The sequence below is a fragment of the Chenopodium album genome, chromosome 15, assembly GCF_948465745.1.
Source record: "Chenopodium album chromosome 15, dcCheAlbu1.1, whole genome shotgun sequence".
NCBI lineage: Eukaryota > Viridiplantae > Streptophyta > Magnoliopsida > Caryophyllales > Amaranthaceae > Chenopodium > Chenopodium album.
In genome coordinates this window covers 2,708,366-2,732,181 of record NC_137848.1, presented here as the reverse complement: position 1 = coordinate 2,732,181, position 23,816 = coordinate 2,708,366, and the positions used below count along the sequence as shown (strand labels likewise).

At 33.8% G+C, this 23,816-nt stretch overlaps 2 protein-coding genes and 2 non-coding genes across 5 annotated transcripts; 2 read left to right on the top strand and 2 right to left on the bottom strand.

Annotated features, from left to right (window-relative positions):
- Positions 1-2,201: 2,201 nt before the first annotated feature.
- Positions 2,202-6,117, top strand: LOC145581577 (protein TIFY 9-like). Its single transcript, XM_081638593.1, has 6 exons — positions 2,202-2,519; positions 2,604-2,757; positions 2,957-3,047; positions 3,185-3,308; positions 3,453-3,519; positions 5,861-6,117. Exons 1-6 carry the CDS (start codon positions 2,384-2,386, stop codon positions 5,922-5,924), a joined length of 636 nt encoding a protein of 211 aa, XP_081494719.1. The 5' UTR covers positions 2,202-2,383; the 3' UTR covers positions 5,925-6,117.
- Positions 6,118-7,983: 1,866 nt separating this feature from the next.
- LOC145583664 (small nucleolar RNA snoR100) lies at positions 7,984-8,087 on the bottom strand. The gene has a single exon (XR_014100269.1). It is a non-coding gene; the product is annotated as a small nucleolar RNA snoR100 (small nucleolar RNA).
- A 127-nt stretch (positions 8,088-8,214) lies between these two features.
- LOC145583687 (small nucleolar RNA SNORD36) lies at positions 8,215-8,298 on the bottom strand. The gene has a single exon (XR_014100286.1). It is a non-coding gene; the product is annotated as a small nucleolar RNA SNORD36 (small nucleolar RNA).
- A 2,167-nt stretch (positions 8,299-10,465) lies between these two features.
- LOC145581575 (putative pentatricopeptide repeat-containing protein At5g13230, mitochondrial) lies at positions 10,466-22,841 on the top strand. 2 transcript variants are annotated; one of them, XM_081638592.1, is made up of 4 exons: positions 10,466-13,299; positions 15,130-15,376; positions 18,869-18,913; positions 22,316-22,841. In XM_081638592.1, the coding sequence occupies exon 1, from the start codon at positions 10,599-10,601 to the stop codon at positions 13,107-13,109; it is 2,511 nt and encodes an 836-aa protein (XP_081494718.1). In that variant the 5' UTR covers positions 10,466-10,598; the 3' UTR covers positions 13,110-13,299; positions 15,130-15,376; positions 18,869-18,913; positions 22,316-22,841. The 2 variants fall into 2 exon arrangements, with proteins under 2 accessions (XP_081494718.1, XP_081494717.1); XM_081638591.1 differs by having other exon boundaries at positions 15,154-15,376; positions 22,316-22,838.
- The last annotated feature ends 975 nt before the right edge of the window (positions 22,842-23,816 follow it).

The window sequence follows — 23,816 nt, the reverse complement described above, 5'->3', positions numbered from 1 at the left end:
ATAAAGTTATATAAGTAATTTAAAACTTTTTTCTCAAAAACGTGTTGCAATTTAAAAAAATAGAGGAAGTATTTAGAATTATGGTACTCGTACGCAATATGCATATTACTTCCTCCGTTTTTAAATACTTGCTCCATTTCTCTATGCGTGGAGTTTTAGGAGAAATTGGAGAAAGTAATAAAATATGAAAGTAGTGGGGTTGGTAGAAGAATTAAAAATTGTTAAAAACCAAAAGTAGTGGAGAGCATTAAAGGGGAGAGAATATGGAATTAATATTGTTGAATCCATTTGGTGAGAGAAATTAATTATTGTAAAAGCTTTTCAAATAAGAAAATGGAGCAAGTATTTAAAAACAGTCGGAAAAGAAAACTGTAGCAAGTATTTAATAACGGAGGGAGTATATATCAAGCAACTCTTGAATTTGATAGGAAAGTCACCTAGTAACTTTTAAATCATGATTTCGAGCCCCACCAACTACATTTGCTCGTGAGTATAAAAATTCCCTTACATTCTATCTCAAGTATCAATTTCTCAAACATTGACCTACGAAGCTAGGTTGGCTTAGTCTGTGAGAGGTGCTTGTTTAGTTTGGTCAATCATCTTACCTTAAAAAAAAGTGTTGGTAAGATTCTTACTCATATTTTAGAGGTATGGGTTTCAAAACCTACCAACTGAGGATAATTGGGAGTAAGGATTTCCTTACCCTTCCCTCTAATTCCAACTTTTCAAATGATTGATCCACAAATACTGGACCAAAAAAAAAAAACGTAAGGGTTTAGATCTATTTAGAGTCTTCCCCACCATTTAAAAAAAATGCATATTATATGCGACTTTAAGGTTATAGGGTTTGTTTAGTTCACATTATTTTTATTGATTTGATCTGGTCTTATTTGATTTGTTTGTCTTATTTGACCTTATGTGTACAATTTATAAAGAAAAAAAAGTATCGAGTGAGGTTTTGTTAGATTCTTAATAGTGTAACTAGTATATCTTATTAATATGTAGTTTTTCGCAATTTTTTTCATTACAAAATTAAAAATATTTAGCTCTAAAAAGCCGCACATAAAATGTTGATCAGAGCAAAAATTATTATTTTTTATCTTATCATAACTTTTTTTTTTCATAATATGATCTGATTTGTATTTTTTTTCTTCTAAAATAAGTATATTTAAGGTGAACCAAAAAAAAAAAAAAACTACATTTGCCTTGGTGAAAAGAGATTCCTTACCTCTCCTTTCTACTCTCAAATGTTAATCTGCAAATACTGGCTTAATCGGTAAGAGATGCTAGTTTAGTATGATTATTCGTCTTACCTTAAAAATATACTCCGTAACTAATACCAATTACCCAAAATTAAACCCCAAAACTTGATAAAAAAAATATAGAGACCAGTTGAGACCAAATCATACACCAATTAAAGACCAAGGGCCTATTTACATTTACTTAATTTCAGTTCAGTTCAGTTCAGCTCCAATCAGTTCAGTTCAGTTCGGCTCCTAATTTCCCTCTCTCATAAAATATTCAATTTAGCTCAGTTTAGTTCAGCTCCAATCAATTCAATTCAGTTCAATTCAGCTCCAATCAGTTCAGTTCAGTAAATGTGAACAGGCCCCAAGTTGAAAGACATAAAAATTTTTTTTTAAAAAAAAACGTTAAAAAAAAAAATATTTGTTTAAAAGTTGCGACTATATGACAACTGACAAGGTAATCGGATTTCATCCTCCATTTTAAGGAACCGCTGTAACAAATTTCGGGTTCAAGTTCAAGTTAGAGAATTTTGATATGACACGTATTATGCTCACCCCTAAAAATATGTGCCAATCAAATCGATACATTAAAAATAAAAATAAGAAGGGAGGAGTAGTGACTAAGGGCTTATTCTGATTTATTGAACAGAAATAAGTTGAAATGAATTGAACTAAATTGTTTATGAGAGAAGAAAATTAGAAATTAAATTGAATTGAAGTGAAACTAAGCCGAAGAAAACATGCCCTACACAGAGGCAATAGAGAGAATAAAAGGTGAATCACGGCCTTTGACACTTGTACCCCCACCTCTGCAGTCAATCAGTCATGCCCCATTCATCTCGTGAACGTCGTGACTCAATAAATTAAAGCCCCACTTCTCATCCGTTTCTCCCTCCTCCTTTTCCCATTCAAAACAAACAAAGTACAATTCCAACTACTGCTATTTCTTTTTAGCTTGTTTAAAATATGTGCGAGTGAAGTCAAGTTAGAATTCCATCCCCTCTCACATAAATGATAAATTAAAATCCATTTTAATTTCTTGCAATTACAAACATTCCACAAATTAAAAACACACTACACTTTAGTATTCTTGAATCAACAATTACATACCTGACAATATCTCACTAGACCAAGTCATGGCTAAGTCTCACGTTGAACTCGACTTCTTTGGTTTGCAATCCTTGCCCCATCCTCCTCAGCCTCAGTCTCAGTCTCAGCCTCAGCCTCAGCCTCAGCCTCGGCATCGCCTTGATCGCCGTGAAAGTTTCCGTGGTACGTAACAAACACCAATAGATATGATATGATATGAAATTATTCTTATTTGGCGAAAAATGTTAATTGTGATTTGTGAAACAGGAATAGCAAAGATAAATCCGGAAATAGTGAAGAATGTGATAGCAAGCAAGTATGGTGCACCTGCCGCTGCTGATTATAATCCTAAGCCCGTGTCTCTTCCTGGGACTCCTCGTCTTGGATTTTCTCAACTCCCCGTCTTTCAACCTCAACCTGGGTTTGTTTTCAATTTTTTTTTTTAATATTATTTATTTTTATAAAACGTGTTTTTAATATTGGTCAACTTAAATATCTAATTTTAATTATTATTCTTTAATCATTCAAATTTAATGAATAATAGAATACTAGTTAAAGTTGTTTAAAAGAAATTAAATATGAAGGGATTTATTAATTTAATAATTGAGAAAAGAAAACAGGGCAGGTAGCATGGAGAAGGCTGGAGAAACTGCCCCAATGACCATATTCTATAATGGGACCGTTTCTGTTTTTGATCTGCCCCACGACAAGGTTTCTACTTGTTTACCTTTTCTTCTATTTAACGAATATTGATCGTCTTTTGTGAATTATATACGAGAAAAACATATCACCATATGTAATTAGGCCGTGGTAGTAGTATGATAAACAATTGTGATTATGATTGACAGGCCGAGCACGTAATGAAGCTAGCAATGGAAAAGTATGGAAAAGTGTTGGATGATTCAAGTTTAAAGTCACCCAAAATAAGTACTACTACTGAGAATATACAAGGATCACTAAGTGAGGATGGAGGTTAGTGGAGTCTTAATCTACTTTTAATTATGATTTGGAGGTAATTAATTATTAATTTAATTAAACATGCGTGCGTTCGTGTGTTAGTGTTTAAATTAAGATTCCTTAAAATGTTTGCATTAAATTGGGAATATGTTTGTTTAGATGATGCTGATATGCCTATCAAACGTAAGAAATCACTTCAGAGGTTCTTTGAGAAGCGCAAAGAGAGGTATTTTCATTCTTCTATTATTTGTTTTTATTATTCTTTAGGTTATGCACCTTTGAGATGTTTAGTAGCTTCATAATAATAGTTTGTGATTAAATTTAAGAAAAAAGTACATTTAAATCATATGAGTAGTTTTATAGTTGGTGTTATTTTTTATGGGAATGGTTTTTTTAAAGGTTGGTTAAGTGGAGTTGATGAAAAGGTAAATTAGTGAAATTGTATTTTGTTGGTTGATGAGAGAATAATTAATGGGATCGCCTCCATATGCCCATTATTGAGGTTGGAAGGAATACTTTTTTCTGATTTTCATAAAAGAAGTAATGTGATTCACGTGAATATAAGATTATAATCAAATATTTGCTTATTTTATAATAAACAAATTATAAGGGTGAGGAATAACTCAAGTAATCAAAGCTTCTCTCCCAATTTCAAGAGATTATGGTTATGGAATCGATTTTCACCCTCGTTTTTTGTGGCTCTCTAAACACCAAAAAAGTAAAAAAAATCATATCATTTTATTTGTACTTGCTTATTGTGAAATATCTTTAAGATCATAATTATAAGGTTAAAAACAATATCCATATTTGAAAAAATACTTTAATAATAATAAGAATCTAAATCCATCTCATTTAATACAAATTAATTTTATTTACTTACAAATTATACCGTAGTGCAATTAAGGTTAAATTATAATCATGAAATCAGATTATAAATTTATAATTGACTAGATCGAGTGAATTGAACATAATTTTAACTATCTTCATTTCATTTTAGTTAGATTACCTTCAATTTTCAATGTTCTCACTGTGTATTAAAATACCCTTTATCAATTGGTAAATTATGCACTATCATAAGGTGTTGATATACTTAGCCAATTAGAGTGCCCTCCTTCATTAATATTAATCGGTCAAACTTCAAAGTTCAATTCAACATACACACTAGTTTTCTTTCCTTGTCGTCAACTAACCTAGCCTATACTCCATTGACTAGAATCCGCTAAGATTGTTGTCTTGGAACAATTGGTGATGACAAGCTAATCACAAAAGGTTAAAGTGCAAATTATTGAAATGAAGGATGGCAGATTTTTTTTTTGATTTTTTTTTTTAAAAAAAAAAGTAAGATACAAGAAAATTAGAAACATTTTCTCGCAAGACTGTAACCTAATTTATCGAAGAGTGAAAAATAAGAAAATTTGCTATTCATAAAGGGGTCGATATTTAAATGTGTCAGGGTATAATAGTCTAGAGAGACAACATAATATGCTACTCGATTTTCTTCACGATAGATATGACGAAGGATGGTAGATGGTTAGTTGCTTATGCATACTTTTAACTTTAGCATGGTGGTTCACTGGTTCAAGTTTTATGAAGAAGGTGGGAGGGACCCTTCAAGGCTACAAGTATTACTTTATTAGGAATTAGTCTATGATGGTACCTTGTTAGTGGTAAATATCCATACCTTATTTGTTATAATTTTTTTCGCAAAATATAGCTCATAGCCTCATACAAATAATTGATAAGATACATATAACTCGAGTCTATTTTAAAAAACAGTGATGTACATTTTGGACTTTTACATGATATATAAAGATATCATGTAGACAAATAGATTAATTTAATACTCTAAAAATCGAAAGTATCCACGTTTTAAATTATTTTTTGGTTTGGGAAACTACTTCATTCTTTCCTGGAAAGCTTTTGGAAATACGTCAAATAATGTGATTTGTCCACTATCTTTAAAGTATGAGTTGGTTGAGGTTGAGTGGGTCTTTGAGTCTTTCCCTTTGCTTACAAATTACAATCATAAAAAAGATTCAAAACTCTTCCTCACATCTTCCTTTTATAGGAAGCCCTTGTTTAGATTACCCGCAAAAGTAGCATTTCCCGTACGATATTCTTTGCTTCCTGGCTCCTTTAAATTATGCTCGTACAAATTCTTGCCTGATTTTCAACATACGGAGTATTACCCGTTTCATTCATACATTATGATGGTGGAGAATTTTTATTAATGTTAGACAATTTTCTTCATTAATCAATGGTGGGTAGGTAACACGTGTTGGGTTGTGGCTCAATGTTATAGACGTATTTATCAAAATAACAACATAACTAGATATTAACAAAACCAACTGACTTTTAATACTTAAAAAGTCAATAATGCAAGTTTCAAATTTTTTTTCTATAATAATTTTTTAGAGTAAGTTGAATTTTTATAAGCAGTTCTCAAGGATCAACAGTAATATGATATGCTCCCATAAGTTGTTAAAAGTCTTAGTCCGTGACATAATGTTTGAAACTAGTTCGTAAAAGGCCGGAACTAAGGAAGCAGTATTGGTTAATTGATGCAGGTTGGTGTCACCATATGCAAACATGGAACACATGGTTACCGGAGTCTACCAGCAAAAGACCTAAATTATTATGTAATTGTCACAGTTGAAGACAACAGCGTTGATTACCCACGTCAATTATTTTGCCGTATTGTTTTTGTTATCTTATTTTCTAGAATTAACCAAACACTATTTTTCAATTCCCTGTATAAAAGTCTTCTTGCAACTTCCACCCTCTTTCCTTTTCTTATGGGAATTCTGCACGTGTTTATTTTATTCGTCGTATATTTAGCATTATTACGCATTTCGTATAAAGTTTTATTTGTATGAAAAAAAAATCTAGGTTCTATTCTAGACCAACCATCTAGTATAGAATGACTATACAATTTGTACTGTATTTTAATTCGTTTAGCTTTAATTAGTCAAACAATGGAGTGGGTGCTTCCTTATTAGCAATAATGATGTCTTTATTTATTTGATTGTTCGGTTATACTCCGTATTAATGCTTAATGTTTTAGTCACGTTTCTCATTGACTTGGCCAACTAACTTTATGTTATAGACTTTGTTGAATAATTGATTTTTTATACTATTATTCCATTGTAATTTGTGGTCCTTTCAATTGTTTGATTGATGTATGTATGATGTATCTGTTTTTATGTGAAAAGACTGAAAACTTCAAATTACTCCTTCCGTTCCCAAATAATAGTCCCTTATGGCTAAATCTTAATCCCAAAATGTTCATCCCATTTGCTTTTTTCAACAACTATTAATATTGATTTTTTACCAAAATCTCCTCCAATTTGCAACAATATTTGTGCAAATTTAAATTTTCGATATAAATTTTGTTTTTCAGTTTATTACTTTCTCTCTTTACTTTTTTACATATCCTATTTCAATTTACTTTTTCAAAATACTTTTACTATTCTTATTTGTGTTTATTAATTCCCGTGAAAAATACTCATAAGGGACTAACAATAGGGGACGGATAGTGTAATACTTTGCATAATATTCACACTTAATAATTGGAGTAATATCTTAATTTTATTTGCATGGCATATGTAAATATTTGATTAGAGAATATGACTTTAATTCATTAAATATATACTCACGATGTGAGCAGATGGCTAACCATTTAAGGAGAATTATTATTGGTGGTCTTTATGCCTTATGCATATTTGCATGGTATTTTATTATATCATGATAATTTTTAAGTGCTCATTGATGAGATGATTTACATAAATTAAACAAGTCATCATATAATTATATACTTTGTAAAAAATGGAGAGTCTAAAAAATGCTTTAAATATTGAAATAAACACAAATATTTAATCAATTTTGGTGATTTAAGAGACAACTAGTTTGTAACCCGGGTGATGCCCCGAATTATGTTTAAATACAAAATAAAAAAAAAATTCTTGAGTTTGAATAATATTTTTGAACCAATACCTTAAGTTAAACAATAAAATTGAAAAGGTAAAATTAGTTGGGGATAAAAAGAGAGATGTAGAAGTATTTGTTTTACAATTAAATAGGGAATTGCATATTTGCATATAATGCTTAAAAACTTTTAGAATATTTAATGAAAAGTTACAATTCATATATGAATGTTAATTAAGTAATAAAGTGACATTGATCGTGGAATAGTGGCAATAAAAAGTTGGGAATTCCAAGGAATGTAATGGTTCAAATCAAATCCAAAATATTAGTGGATAGTCATGTCATCATTTATATGGCATTATGTCTAATATTGGTTGTGGTTATGTTTATTAATTCCTTTTCCAAAATGCAAAACAAATTGTAGAACGAAGAGTTTAAAACTCTAGATCCATTTGGACATAGCGAATCCGATCGACTAACTATAAGGTCTTAAAACTACAAATCTATAACCGATTAAATCCAACCCTGGGCCATATCCGCCAAAACCTCTCACAAGTCCTCTATTTCCGAATTAGCGGGTTGTGGGATGTTAACCTTGCCCCTCTATTAACCCTGTTATAATTCACTCTTATGGTTTAATACATTTGCTACCAACCATTTAACTCCTCAAAGCAGAATCCAAACTTAATGTTATTTTTGAAATTTGTACCAAAATATAATCAAATCAATTAAACTTATAATTTAATATTAGATTAAATAGAAAAAAAAATATAGGTCTTGACCAGGCCCCCAAATCAGAGAAATTCAGAGGGGGCAGACATGTCGACCTAAGCTTCACTCTCTGTGCACACTACCATGCTTCCTTCATCATTTTTTTTATCCAGAGCATCGGCTTATTGTGCACAGTATTTTGTTTTATTTAAATTATAAACTAAACAACTAATTAATTGCTTAACTTGCTAATTATCTGTGATAAGAACAGATGAGGTTGATCATAGGAGCATCAGTTTTAAAAAGCTCGATTTTTGTAACATCATGCATTACAACTCAGTTGTTATATCATGTGTATCATCATCTGCTCACCAATTCATCACCCCCAGATCATAAATTTTGATTATTTAAATTCAATACTATTATCAGGAAACATGAATTTAAACAATAAGAGTAAAGAAAGATGAGAAATTAAAAACCAGCCGAAAAAAATTATAAAAATAAACAGAAAAACATAGAGAAAATGAAGATCAAGATGGAGAAATAGAAGAACTAAAGATGAAAGATTGAAACTTTACAGATGAGCGATGAGGAAGTGAAGAAGAAGATGTTCCCCATTTAAAGGCGGCCAAGTGAAACCCTAGATGGGGTGGTGTATGCAATGGGCCGCGACACCAAGTTTTTGGGATGTGTTATCATTTTTGTACTTTTGGGTTGCTTGCTGGCACAGTGGGCCTGGCTTAATTTCAGCCTAAACTCAAAACCTTTTTATTTAGCATTTTAGTCTAAATAGTAAATATGTCCATTGGGGTGTGGACATGAACAAAATTGATCACCTTTCACCAGCAAGTTTTATGATCCTAAAGACACCTCGCACATTCATTTTATTTTAGGAATAATTTTTAAAAATTAATCCAAAAGTGTGGAATATAGCCTTTGGTTTGGACATATTTTGAATTTTTCTGTGTTCATAAAAGGTTAGAAGTCAGAGTTCTTCCACGAACCTCACAAAGACCATAGGAGGCCATATGCATGGAGAGCTAGAAATGCTTATTTTGTCTTTGAAATGACAAGTTAGTCGGTTATGCATACACCTTCTTTCGTTAGCTCAAAGACATCATCCACATGCCTTTATGTTATGGGTGAGCATGGGATGGGTACTCGTATCGTTAGTATTAACAGTTCGGGTACCCGATAACCAAAATCCCTAAAAGTGATATCCATAACCCGAACCGATAAGTTCGGATACCCGGATTTTCGGATCGGTTATCGGATACCCAATAAGATATCCAATAATGATAATTAAACTTAATTATGCAGTTATTATGATATAATTTACCACTAATTAACTACAATATCATATGATTTTGACCAAATTATTAATAATTTTACTAATCATTGATATTATAAAGTAATTATGAAGTAAAGTAAGAGTTTAGATTTTAAAATAATAGATTTGAGTAGGAAAAAAAACAAAATAATGCTTATCGGATCGGATCGGGTAACCGTTAGTTTTAAAATGATACCCAATAACCATGCCCGATAACAAATTATCGGGATGGGTATCCGAACCGTTATGGTTATCGGATCGCGTACCCTAATTTTCGGAATAGTTACGGATCGATTTTTCGGGTATTTTTGCTCAATCCTACTTTATGTGACCAAGTGGCCAGAGGGAGATCGTCCACATGCCTTTCGTTAATTTATATATTCGGCCCTCTCCAAAAGTACAATTTTTTTTTTATGGCACCTTTCAATATATATTTTTTGGTTCAGCGCCCTACAAATGATGGTCATATATGGTTCTAAATAACATCATATGGTATGACCCTAAGGGTGCCTCCCTTGTAATTACTTGAGTTTTTGACATAAGGTCCTAGCGTTGAATATTTGAGATTGATCAGATTTCATTTATGAATTATATTATTCACTTCAAAAATAACCTTGGGAGAATCATTTCGTGACACATTATAATAGAAGCGCCGTCCCTGAGATGACAAGTTGATCTATGATTTGACAATTTAAAGAAAGAAATAGCTTGTCTAATGTTTTTTGTCATGTAAAATTTTTATTAAAACCCTTTAAAAAAAGAAATTAAATTTATGAATGATGAAAATTGATACTCCCTCTGTTTTTTATTGTAAGGTAGAGTCAAATTTGCACATTTATTGAGACACAAAAAAATTAATTTATAAAAGTAGACATTATGACAAATCCAACAACATATTATATGATCATATATATATATACTATAATAGTATATTAGTTTAATTTGTCTACTTTGGGAAGAAAAAAAATATCATGATTTCGAACTAAAAAATAAAGTGTTCAAGTATCACTTCGTCAAAGGTCCAATTTGAAGTGTTTGAGTATCGATAGTCCAATATACTACCTTCGATTTTTTTAAGTTACAACTTTGAAATATTTTATATCTCACAAATAATACCTAAAGTTACAGCTAATAAAAATTGAATGTAATACTACTTTGAGGACCAGGTGAAATGAAATGAATAGTACTCCGTAGATCATAATTTTGTTACTCCGTAATACGGAGTAGCAATCTCTCCCTCTAGTTTTTTGAGACAATTATGCTAATTCCTTCTGTCCCAGTCTCACTCTCCAAAAATCCAAATCAAAAAAGTTTTCTTTAGTCGTTGAATTGCAAGGCGTATGATTAAATTGTTGCGCCAAACTGCTGTGCGACTGCCATGGATGAACAAGAACAACCCATCTTTATTCATTTCAAAAGGGCAAGGGTTTTCAGCCCAAGCTGCTCTACAAAATGGAGATTACTGCTTCATAGATTATGCAAACCCAACAACTTCTTCCCCATCTGAGGAGCTCAATTCCCATTTTTATGGAAGATCGATTCAGGAATGTTTATTAAATCACGACATTATCAAAGGTCAAGCTTTACACTGTCAAATTCTCAAGAAAGGTAATTGTCTTGACCTTTTTGCCCGCAATGTTTTGCTTAATTTTTATGTCAAATCTGACCTTCTTCCTGATGCATGTAAACTGTTTGATGAAATGCCTGAGAGAGATACCATTTCATTGGTTACTTTAATTCAAGGGCTAGGTAAAGCTGGTCGCTTTACCGACGCTCTGGGGTTTTTCTCTGTGCTTCACAGGGATGGCCATGAGATGAATCCCTTTGTATTTACTACAGTCTTGAAATTGTTTGTTAGTATGGAACGGCCGGAATTGGGTTGGAATATTCATGCTTGTATTTATAAGCTTGGACAGGATTGTAATGCGTTTGTGGGTACTGCTCTTATTGATTCCTATTCCATGTGTGGGTTTGTGGATATCGCGAAGGATGTCTTTGATGGGATTTTATGCAAAGACATGATTTCTTGGAGTGGAATGGTGGCTGGCTATGTTGAGAATGCTTGCTTTGAGGAGGCTTTGCGACTTTATTTGGAGATGCGGATGGTGGGATTCATGCCCAACAATTTTACTTTAGCTAGTGGGTTGAAGGCTTGCATTGGTTTGGGGGCAGTGTGTTCTGCTAAGAGTATTCATGGGTGTGCTTTAAAGACTGGTTTTGAGAAGGACAACTATGTTGGCGTTGCTTTACTTGGCTTGTACACTAAATTTAGCGACTTTAGTGAAGCTGAGTTAGTATTTAAAGATATGCCAAAAAAGGATGTGATCCCATGGAGCTTCATGATTACGCACTGTGCACAGACTGACCAGAGTGATTTGGCTGTTGATATATTTCATCAGATGAGGAAAGCTTTTGTCATGCCTAATGAGTTTACTCTTGCCAGTTTATTGCAAGCTTGTGCAAGCATGGCCTGTTTGAATATGGGGAAGCAAATGCATTGCGTTGTCATGAAGGTTGGCCTTGATTCTAATGTATTTGTCTCTAATGCCCTTATGGACGTTTATGCAAAGTGTGAAAGGATTGAGGACTCTTTGGTATTGTTTGAGGCCTTGGCAAACAAAAATGATGTCACTTGGAACACTATGATTGTCGGCTATGGCCAATTAGGGGATGGAGAGAGAGCATTGATAATGTTTAAGGGTATGCTTGAGCACAATGTGCTGCCAACTGAGGTTACATATTCTAGTACACTTCGTGCTTGTGCCAGCTTAGCGACAGTTGATCCTGGAATGCAGATACATGCTTTTACCATTAAAACAAAATTTGACAAAGATAGTGTAGTCGGTAATTCATTAATAGATATGTATGCCAAGTGTGGAAACATTAAGCCTGCTCGTTTAATATTTGATACAATGGGAAAGTGGGATGAAGTTTCATGGAATACTATTATTTCAGCATATGCAATGCATGGCCTTGGAAAGGAGGCACTAATAATGTTTGAGAGGATGCAGGGAACAGACTGTAAGCCAAACAAGTTAACTTTTGTTGGTGTTCTGTCAGCTTGCAGCAACATGGGACTATTAGATGAGGGGCAAACTTATTTCACCTCAATGATCAGTGATTATGGAATAGAGCCATGCATAGAGCATTACACATGTATGGTTTGGCTTTTGGGTAGATCAGGGAATCTTGATAAGGCTATGGAACTGATTAGGGAAATGCCATTTGAGCCTAGTATCATGATATGGCGTGCTGTTCTTGGAGCATGTGTCATACACAAGAATGTTGAGCTTGGAAAAGTTGCTGCTGAACATGTGCTTGAAATGGATCCACAAGACCAGACAGCTTATGTATTACTATCAAACATTTATGCCTCGCTAAAGAGATGGGGGCATGTAGCTCATGTCAGGAAAAGCATGAAAAATAAAGGAGTCAAGAAAGAACCAGGATTGAGCTGGGTCGAGATACAAGGTGAGACACATTACTTCACTGTAGGTGATACATCACATCCTGATATCCGGTTAATAAAGGGGATGCTTGAATGGTTGAAGATGAAAGTCAATAGAGAAGGATATATTGCTAATTGCAATGTGATTCTGCTCGATGTAGAAGATGAAGAAAAAGAGCGCCTCGTGTGGTCGCACAGTGAAAGACTAGCTTTGGCCTTCGCTTTAGTTCGGACACCATTGGGTAGTCCTGTGCGTATACTTAAAAATCTTCGAATATGTGCAGATTGCCATGCGGCAGTTAAGCTTATATCAAAGGTCGTTCAGCGAGAAATTGTCGTCCGAGATATAAATCGGTTCCACCACTTTGAGGATGGCATCTGCTCCTGTGGTGATTATTGGTGAACCCTTGTAGAGCTATGATTTTTAAACACTACATGTTTCATCTTTTACACCGGTCACACAATTGAAAAGAATATGTAGCCTGAAATTTTCTTTCATTGATGGAACATCATCTGGCCATGTACATAAGTTGATATGGAGTTAGATCAAGCTGATTTTAGATGCTCGTCAAAATTTTCAAGTCACCAGTATGGTAAGTTCCTGCTAGTGCTTCTTAGAGTATTAGCTGTTGCTGGTGCAAAATATGTCTGCAGGATATGATATTGTATTTCTTTGAGGTTTTTTGTTTTCCAGCCTTCCATCTAGTTTAATCTATAACTCCATATAGTTGTAAGGTTGCATACATTTTTGTTTTGGCAGTTGGTCGACATTGTTATTATTGTTGTTGATTGAGATTTGTCTTGGTTCAAGTACACATGGTCGATACTCTAACATGTCTTGGTTGCTCTCAATGAAACAATCTTGGCTTGCTTTGGTTGCACTTGAATTTGCTTGTACCATGAGTTGCACTTTTTCAGAAATAGATTTCTCATTAGTGCTTGCAAGTAAATGCTGCTCTTCGTAGATGAGAAAATTGTAACTTATTGACGGGATTCTAGATAGTTGATTACAATCCTTTTGAAGCAAGCTTTATATTTTGGATCTAAGAGGTACTTAAAATCTTGGATTAGTATATGGAAATCTCTATATAGTTTCTTGTCAACTTAAGAGAGACCATAATATATTAGAGGTTTCCATTTTGTAATTGCAAATGGTAAATATAATATTCTAGATTTTGACCAATTAGTTCTCCATCATTTGAACAAAACTCATTCTCAGGAATTTAGAGACCAACTAGTAGGTCGTATGTGGCTCTAACCCAACTTTTATGATGCTAAACCAACCAACACTACCAATTTTAATAAATCGGTCAAATTGGTTCGTGTAGCTGACCTCACTTATGGGATTAAGGCTTTGATTGATTGATAGATTTTGTGAGCATGAAATAAACATGAGACCAAATACGAACACGACACAATACGACTTTTTGCCAGCTCTATTTGCGACCCACTAGTGTCTGTTTTTTGCTCAAAACAACCATTTATGACCTCCGGAGGGCTCCATCACATCATATTTTGACCTAGAGTCCTGAAAATCTCCAAAAAGAATAATTCATGTGCTGAACCTTCAAAATTGCAACTAAATAACTTTTTTGGACATTGAGGTGATTCTCGTGGTTCCCATGGGACCTCGAGTGGCCTATTCGGTGGTGGTTTCCCAATTGGAACCACTAATTCATGCCTTGGCCCATGACTGTGCTTTATGCCCCTGCCTTGTCTTGACCGTACCAATTTATATATTTCATTGTTTATAGACTATTTCTTGAGCAACCTTAGACCTCCAAAGTTTAGACTTTGACATCTTCTAGTTATTTGGTAGAACTATATGGATCGTAGATTCTTTGTGCTGCCCCATCTTAATTTTATAGTCCACTTTGAACATGTGACTACAGATTTCCAAGTGGAGTAATTTTTAAGGCAATTGCTTATGTACTTATAAGCTCATATTCTGGCCTTTATATTGAGGGTCAGGCACCTCTAATATCCAGATTAAGTATGTCTGTATATACTCCTAGCATTATGAATGATATTCTCCATGAATGTAAAGCAAAAGTTATGGTTTGATCTGTGATGCAGAATATAGTATGACGGACAAAATAAGGAATAAGATGACTTGAATTAAAAGATGCAGAAAAAAGAAGAAAAAAAATTGAATTAAGCTACAAAGAAAGCTATAATCTTGTAGTACTCTCATTTGCTCATTATACAAATTCCTCATATATTTTATTTCTTTTCCCATTTTTCCTATTTATTTATCGAACTGCTCCTGTTCTTGGTATGCAGGCCATTGGAGACCTATGTCTTTTATTTAGGGGCAACTCTATGCACTTATCATTGTCCCCATTCTTTCCTTGACAGTTTAGTAATGACTGACTCTGTGCATAGTTGTTTTCCATTTTCATTCCAATGTTTGATATTGACAGTGGATGATTAAAATGCAAATTCAGATGATGCAGCAGTGCCATCTTTTTGAAGACGAGTCCATCTTTCATCCCATGGGACTAAAGATACGCTCTGAAGCTATTTAAAATGGGCATTAATATGTGAAGGCGATCAGTTCCTCTTTAGAAAACTTAAAGTTTCATGAATCCCGCAGTGTTTTATAGCTCCTTAGCAGAATGTCTCTTGATTTAGGTGTTACTTGAAGTTCCCATTATCAAGAGACTACAGGTACTACTCTTATCTCAGCTAATTTGAACTTTTTATGCCCAAGATATAGTTCATTGAGTCATCTAATGGATACTCTTTGTGTGCTGTCTAAAACTAAACATCCTATGCGCCTTCTTTTAAGTTTTAATTTTTGCATTCTATGGTTTCTGGTAAGTGGTATTTAATATCTATCAACTGATTTTTTGTAGATGCTTTCTCCTCTGTGTGAGTTTTAAAGTAATTATTTCCAGAATAAATATCTATCTTGATTATAAATTTATAATGCAGTAGGTAGTATACTGTGAAACTTTTAGCAAACTGGCATAAGAGTATGTGTGTAGCCTTGTCCTGCCTAGAGTTTCCTAGTATCTGATATTGTTCTTATTATCTTAGTTGGCAGGGCCGCAGGGTTAAAAGGTTAAATGCTACTTTTTGCCTTGATAATGACAAAGCTATAAGGAGTAGACCGATGACTTTAGTCTTAATTGTCAATGAAGGGTGCTGGTTGTATCTATATTATCTAGGTTTTAACTATATATATATATATATATATATATTGAAAGACTAAGAGAGAAATACTACGTGAGGACAAGATGTCCTCAAGGAGAAATACCAAAAATATATATAAGCTAGCATACATCTTTTCGATCTCTGATATTGTCTTAAGCCCCCAACTGCCTAAGCTCTTAGACACTAAGTGACTTTATGCCATAACCTATCAATATATTATAATAGTGGGTACTGGTCCAAAAAAAAAAATCATGGCATTTTACTAAATGCAACAAATTTCTTTCCCTTTGCCCTTCCAAAATGCTTGAAACGAATTTGCAATCCATTCGTGATATTCCAAGGGCAAACCCATTCCTCTCTATGTAACAACAAGATCAAAGCCTTATTCCCAAAAGTATGGAATCGGCTGTATGAACCTAGACTCCATCTCATGTTGTTCTTCCATTCACTTCTATTAGTGCTTCATGATCTTACAAACCCACTTTCTTTATATCATTTTAAATCCTTCTGTCCCAGTCATCTTTGGTCTTCCTTGCCTTTGATTGTCGTTACTCTCTATTTTAGCCACCCAAACATAATTCTATGAGTTATATCCTGGTTAATATCTTCATTTCTTTGGGAAATAAAACATGGAGGCACTAAAACCATTCACTAGAGGTTAGTTCATTATGATTTAATGGCACAATATTCTCACTCTGCCACTTCCAACACTAAACTGTCATTTCTTGTATCCCCCTAGGTTTTAACTTTTGTCTCCATCGCTTTAATATACTCCCTCCGTATTTCATTACTTGCTCCATTTTTCCATGCACAGAGTTTTAGGAGAAATAGTAAAAAGTAATAAAATATGAAGGAAGTGGGGTTGGTGGAAGAATAAAGTATGATAGTTGGGAGGAGAGAGAATCTGGAAATATTAAAATATGATAGTTGGGGGGTCCACTAGAAGAGAAGAAATTGGTGAAATATTGTGAAAGGTTTCCAAAAAAGGAAATGGAGCAAGTAATAAAATATAGAGGGAGTAGCAACTTTTATAGTTCTGTTCTCATCTACTAATACAATATCATCTTCTAACAACAAACACCGGACAGGCCTAGTTATTTTGCCCAAAACTACTGCAAAGTGAAACGGACTTAGGCCGGATACCAGGTGAAATCTAATGGTAATAAAAAAAAATCCTCCGTCACTCATCCACATTTGTTTTCACATGTCAATACATATCCTTAAATAGGTTGCATACTTACATGGTATTCCCTTTGTTGTCATTGCCACCAAAGCACCTCTCACAGGACCTTGTCATACACCCTCTTCAGATCAATAAAGACTTTAAATCCTTCTTACTTTACATATGTTATTTGTCTCATAAGATTAGAAGCTTCTCTAGTGGATTGTCGTGGCTTAAACTGGAAGTGATTGTCCAATACATCAGCAAATTTCCTCACTTTGTTTACCACTCTCTCCTGAAATTTCATATTATGACTTAGTGAAATTTAACGATGACAAAAAATTGAAGGGGTGGGCATGGTCCGGGTGGTCTCTCAATGGTTTTGCCCCCACTTCTATATTTCTGGTACTACTGGGTACACCAGTCCTTGCATCATCATTTCTGTGGGAAGGTAGTAAGCATTCTTTTCAATGACATCCAATGACCTTATTGCTATCCTTTGATCCAAAGAAAATTGATTTATAATCTTAATTCTTTTCAATGACATCCAATGACCTTATCGTTATCCTTTGATCCAAAGAAATTGATTTATAACCTTAATTCTATATATCTTCTTTTTTCTCTTGATTTGGTATTCCATGCTCTAAATATATCGTGTTAACTACAATACAGAATGTAAGACATTCTTCTTCCCTCAATTCTTACTTCTGTATTATACAATCCATCCAGGTCTTCCTTGGGTCTACCTTGACTTCTTTTCATGTATACATCATCAAATCATCTCCTAATGTTGGCACTGGATATGTCTATTTGACCTTGTAGTCTTTGCTAACTGTAATTGCAGCATACTTTATGTAATTTGTATTGATTAATTAGGATGCATACAACTTTCCATCATATCAGCAAGTGTGGCGACTTACAAGTATGGAGTACTGCTGATGTGTTTTTATGAAATATTGTTATTAACTTAATCCAATGTTAATCACTGCCCCTATAAAAACATTTATTGCATCATGGCTTTGTCAAAATTTCAACTCATTTGATTTTCATGATCTCATCATATCCCGCCAGTGTTGGAATACTGGAATGTGTATTGATAGTGTCAATGTAATTAACGGTGCAGAGTAAATGCTTAATGCAGGTTCAAATTAGCACTCTAATATTGAAGGGGCATTTTTAAGTATTAGCATAGAAATGGGTGGTGGTTCTATTGGCTAATACATATGATGATGTTAGCTTATTTCTTGCCTTAATTAAACATTTATTGTTGGGATGTAATGAGCAATAATAATGCAAGAAATGAACTATACCAATTTTACATGGCTGGGGCCACATGGAGAGTTTTTGAGGAATTATAGTCATGTACAACTCAAGAGTCAAACCATGATTCATTTACTGTTGTGGGATGCCAAAAAATTGCTTGTTATTCTGGGTTTTGTTGTTTCGGGTTTTAGTTCAGAGACTGTTGTTCAAAATTTTATTTTTCTTTCATTACTAGTCTAACTTTGATATGCCTGGTTTTCAATAGCTGCTTTTGGTTTCTATAAATGAATTTAATACCTTTGCAAACCTTATCCTTTATCAGAGCTAAGGAGCTCAATTCTGGTGGGCTTGTTGGTAATAAAAATGGGTTATCCTAATTCCTATCTAAAGAATGTTTAAACCAGAGTTAAGTTGCTGGTGAATTAGTTGATTTTTGGATTTAAATTTCCTTCGCTGAGTTGATGTTGCTGAGTGGTGGCAGAATTAAAAATGTATATGTTTATTTTTTGACCTGAAATGTGAGTTACTGAAATGACGGTGATAGCTAAGCTGCTTTACTTTAATTCTATTAACTGCAGGTGATTATGAATGGATTCTGGAAGACGGGAAACGTTCCTTACCAGGTAACATTTCAGGAATTCCCCCTTTGATTCCTCATCTGTTTCTGTGTTATAGATATCAGAAAAAGGGTGTCTTTTCACTTTCTTTCCTTCCTGTCTAATCCCTTAGACCTGTAGAGGCTTTAAGTCTTGTGGTATTGTGAACTTGAGAGCTTAAATTACCCGGATGCTCATTTGAAGTACATGTTGCATAACCAAATATCTAACTTTTCATAGATGGAGATAATGCATGCTGTAGAAATTAAAAGATGCTTTATCTTATTAGCTTTTTAGTATTTCAGTTAGGATGCCTGAGTTACTTTCCATACCATGTATCTGTTCTTTCGTGTAATTTTCTCTCTTAATATCACAACTTTCATGTTTCTTGTTGTCTTTTCTTGCTTAAAAACCCCGAGGCTAATGTAGATTGTGTTACTGGTGCTCTGAATCTGTTGAGTGCTACCTTGATTCTGCAATCAACATAAATTTTCACACTGAAGAATTCAATAGGGAGCCAAGTAACTATTCTTCTCTTTTTCTCTTCCTGTTATCTTGAAAATGGAGGTAGGAGCCTTTTTCAGAGTATTATGGTGCTGTATTGAACTGAATAGAAAAGCATAATCAGGAGTTTATTTGAGCCATGGAGGTAGGTTAAACCTTTTGTCTATGATAATCTGAAGCATGACGTAGATCCATGTCCCATTTGATTAAAGACGTATATATTAGTTGTGGTGCTGGAGGGTGAACAGACTTGGCTTTTTTGAGATACTTTCTAGTTTATATGTTTCGTTCAAAAGTGTCCCAAGTGTCATGCACCTCTGGTCATCTGGGTGTATTTACTGGGGGTCTAGTGGAAGATCTCCAAATATTATAGTCACTCAAACAATCAATCAATCAAAACCTTAATCCCATAAGTGAGGCCGGCTACATGAACCAAAAGTGATTATTCCGTATAGTCATCCATTTTCAATTATTATAGTCATCTCATATATTCTCAAGGGGTTAGATTCGCTTGCTATAACATCACAGATTTTGCAATTATATGCAAACTTAAAGCAGTGGAAATTTATTTGTCGGATTTAGCACTCAGTTACGTATTGTAGTAGACGCAGCCCAAGTTTGACAATGATACTCTAAGGAGAGTTAGGTGACCCATCACTTGAAGTGCTACATGATGTGATATTTGTGGTGTTATTTAGTGCATCTACGTTCATTGAACTTTTGACTTTAACTATTTTTATCTTGTTGATTACATTGTCCGCACTAACTGACTAACGGAGTTTAACATGTCTTACGACAATTTAATGCAGTATTCCATTGCTTAAATCATTCTCTGTGGGACTAAAAAGTTGGAGTCTAGTCTCTGTCTTTTTTGTTCTCTTGCTTGGATAAGTTGGATTTGGAAATTGAGTTTGGTGGTCATGCCCCTTTAGGTGAAAGAGTATAGGAAATTAGTAATATGCAAAGGCACGGATGTGACATGCAGTTTCCTTGATATATATAGTGGATCAGCAGTGGAAATTAAGGAGTACTAAACATCATTTTCACTGACAATGAATCAATTTTCAAAAGACTACTCTCAGTTTTTTCTCTCATTATACTATGAAGTGCACACAGCAATCATGGTTGGCCAAAATGATCCTGCCACTGGCGAGGTTGTGGGTTTTCCTGTTATGTAGATGACATTGCATTGGTAACGACCCGTTTGGTGGGTGGTAATAAATTGATGTATTGTTAAGGAAAGTCCCGTGTCAATGTCCATGGCAATGCTTGTCTTCCCCAAATGTCACTTCTTCTTCATAAATTATATTACCATCCATTATCATTTTGGTGGGAGGTAATGAAAATTTAGGAAGAAAACCATATGTTTGGGGATGGAGTTCCATTATTAAAGGCAGCATGAGGCTTTTCTTACAAAATTACATACAAAATCATGACCATTACCATTGCTGTCTACTTAACAGGCTTTAAGAGTATTGCAAATGATTAGAGTAGTTGAGTTTTGATATGATCTGCTAGATTGCAGTAAGTTTTGTTGGAGCTTATTAGTTACAAGTCAAAGAAGTGATTTTTAGAGGCTTTATAATAAGATTATCTGGCCGCAAAACATGTGTCTTAACTAGTTCATATTTTAGGAGGTTGTATGACATGCACAACATGCTCACTCCACATCTTTAAGCCTTTTAGGCTGTGTTAGAGTATTTTCTTATTGAACTTAAAGAATGAATAATCAGATTTGGACTGTTTGACGTAAACTTGTTCTTATGTCTAATCCCATCTACTTTCTAAGTGAAATATCTCTCAGAAAGCAACATTTCATCTTCTTCAAACATTGAATAGATTTGCTGCTAAAGTCATGCCCTAAAATGACAAAGCAACCACAATGTTCCTTATTTATGCATTTAGTTATGGTAATTTTATCTCTTTTTGTATATCTTAGTATTATGGTGTAACATACAGACCTTTTTTTTTTTTTTTTTTTTTTTTTTTGGAGTTATTTATTCCCTTCTCAACTCTAGATCTACTCTCCCTTGTCTATTAGATTTTTTTGCTGTATCATTCATTAGCAAACCAGAGTAGTGATGCAATTTCATTCAGTCAGTTGAAATATGAGATAATTGGTTCTGGTGCTAAAAAGAGTAATGGTATTTTCACATGCATTCAACTAAAGAATGCTTGATAACCTCGTTTTAAAATGGGTAACCACTGTCTAGTCCTAGCATGGTATATAACTCTACTTTTTGCATATGTACTCGCATTTTCTGCTGCCTTAGCCACAAGCTGCATATTTATGGTGCTGTGAGTGGACCTATGTTAACTTTGAATCATTTTTCTCGAGCGGTACGAATGGAGTTATATATCTTAACTCGCCATTCTGCATAATATGTACTTTGGGCTCTGGACAGTGTTGAAATGCAAGTACCTTTGGAGTGTACGGGAGGCCTGGAGCTATTGTTTTTCTTTCTTTGTTGCTTACTAAAAGGTTGTTACTTTTTAATATAAGACATTTCACTTGGAGTAAACATGGGAAACCTTGCTCTAAGATCCTAACCAGATTCTACTCGCCCCTGACTTTGTCACATTATTTGCTGATTAAAGTGTCTTCATTACATATTTTATATGCCTGCTCTGTGTATCACTATATCCTGTTTACTGGGGGCTTAATATCTACTTCTAATATTCTCATGTTTAGTAGCGTATTCATGTGGCGCAGCTCATATACAATTGATTGTAGTGAAATCTCTCAATGAGCTATAAAAGTTATAATTCCAGTTTTCTGATTATTTGTAGTCAAGCCGAAACTGTATGCAGACCTGCTCAATGTCATTTGATTATTCTCCATTTATGAACAATTTTCTGACATAAATATCTTTGAATAATTTGATAGTATACGGTTGATTTTTCCCTATGGTTTTTATGATGCAGGCAGAATATATGGAACAAAATTTCAACTCTTTGGGGAAGAAATTCCACATCAGAATTGGACTACCTTTTGTATGCAGCTTGTCCGTAAACAAGTTGCTGAAGCACTTGCATCAGCTGCAGCTCTAGCACGTAGCCGAGTTTTGGCACCTTGCTTCACAGAATAGGATATGCTGATTTGTGCTTGTGAATTATAATCCAATTATTTTGGGATTGTATACTTCCACATACAAGTAGTAGGTGTTAGAGGGGGACATCAACCTTCCATATCTTGGTAGTAAAGTAATAAGGTGGTGGCGGTAGGCAAGTAGGCAACTTTCCTAAGTTTTGCGTTGCCTGTAAATAAGATTGCATTCATTTTTGCATTGTCCACTGCGTAATGTTTGATCATTTGAGCTTTATTCATATTCAACTTGTTTGTGGAATGACACTTTATAGTTGAAAAGCTGAGATTGTCGAACGAAATCAATTGAGATTACAATGCAACTTGTTTGATGCGGCATTATATTATTGTTAAACTCGGTTCTATATAATATTTTTATTACCTTCATTTCATATTATTTGCAATGATGTGAGATAAGTTACTCGTAACAATCGAGAAATATACTGTTTTAAGATTATATACTTTGATTGTGCTTTTATAGGAAATTGATTTTGGCACACCCTTAATTGATTTTGGCATACTTTATATGAGAAGAGCATAAACATTGTGCTCTCACATAAAGGTGTGCTAAAATCAATTTTGGTATGCCAAAATCATTTCCCGCTTTTATAGTGTGGAAAATTATACAGTACTATTTATGTTGCTGATGCTTTTTTAAATGTATGTAAAGGGTTGATCCCTTGACCCACACGATATTGGGCCAAGATTAAGGGGTAATTTAAGTTAGGAGACAAATCAAAGCCCTAACAAGTAACAAAGTACTCCTTCCTAAGGCAAGAATCATGAACTCATTTCGTACATTATTACTAAAAAGGGTTGATACTATTGCACTTTTCCATCCTTGTATATTTATTACTCCGTATAAATTTCTACTAAAAAAAGGTTGATGCTATTGCCCTTTTCCATCCTTGTAAATTTGATTTTCTATTTAAATTTTAACCTTACAATCTAGAACAACTCTAAGTGCGTGGAGAACTTTCTCCCATTTTTGTAGTCAAATGTATGATTACAATAACCCCTCTGGTTAATTATATTTTATTCTACTCCATTCGTTTATTTTTGAATAATTGGCCTCAATTACACTGACTATGCCTATAAATGCGTAGATTCGCACGATTTTAAACAGGTGCATTTTAAACTGCTAACTATTATTATTGATACAACTGTCCAAGGTATAGCATTAGTGGTTAGAATTTTGACATTATATGTCAGTCTCGCATCTAATGTTGTAGTTTTTTTTTTTTTTTTTTTTTTTTTTTTTTTTTTTTTTTTTGCAAAATATGTTTATTTATGTGAAATGTATAAAAGTGAATATTTTTTAAACAATAGATGTATTATGAG

Excerpts from the sequence above, each read along its gene's own strand:
- LOC145581575 (XM_081638592.1), top strand. The coding sequence starts at position 10,599 with ATGATTAAATTGTTGCGCCAAACTGCTGTGCGACTGCCATGGATGAAC.
- LOC145581577 (XM_081638593.1), top strand. The coding sequence starts at position 2,384 with ATGGCTAAGTCTCACGTTGAACTCGACTTCTTTGGTTTGCAATCCTTG. Across the intron at positions 2,520-2,603 it reads TCGCCGTGAAAGTTTCCGTG|GAATAGCAAAGATAAATCCG; the intron begins GTACGTAACAAA and ends TTTGTGAAACAG. Across the intron at positions 3,048-3,184 it reads TTGATCTGCCCCACGACAAG|GCCGAGCACGTAATGAAGCT; the intron begins GTTTCTACTTGT and ends TATGATTGACAG.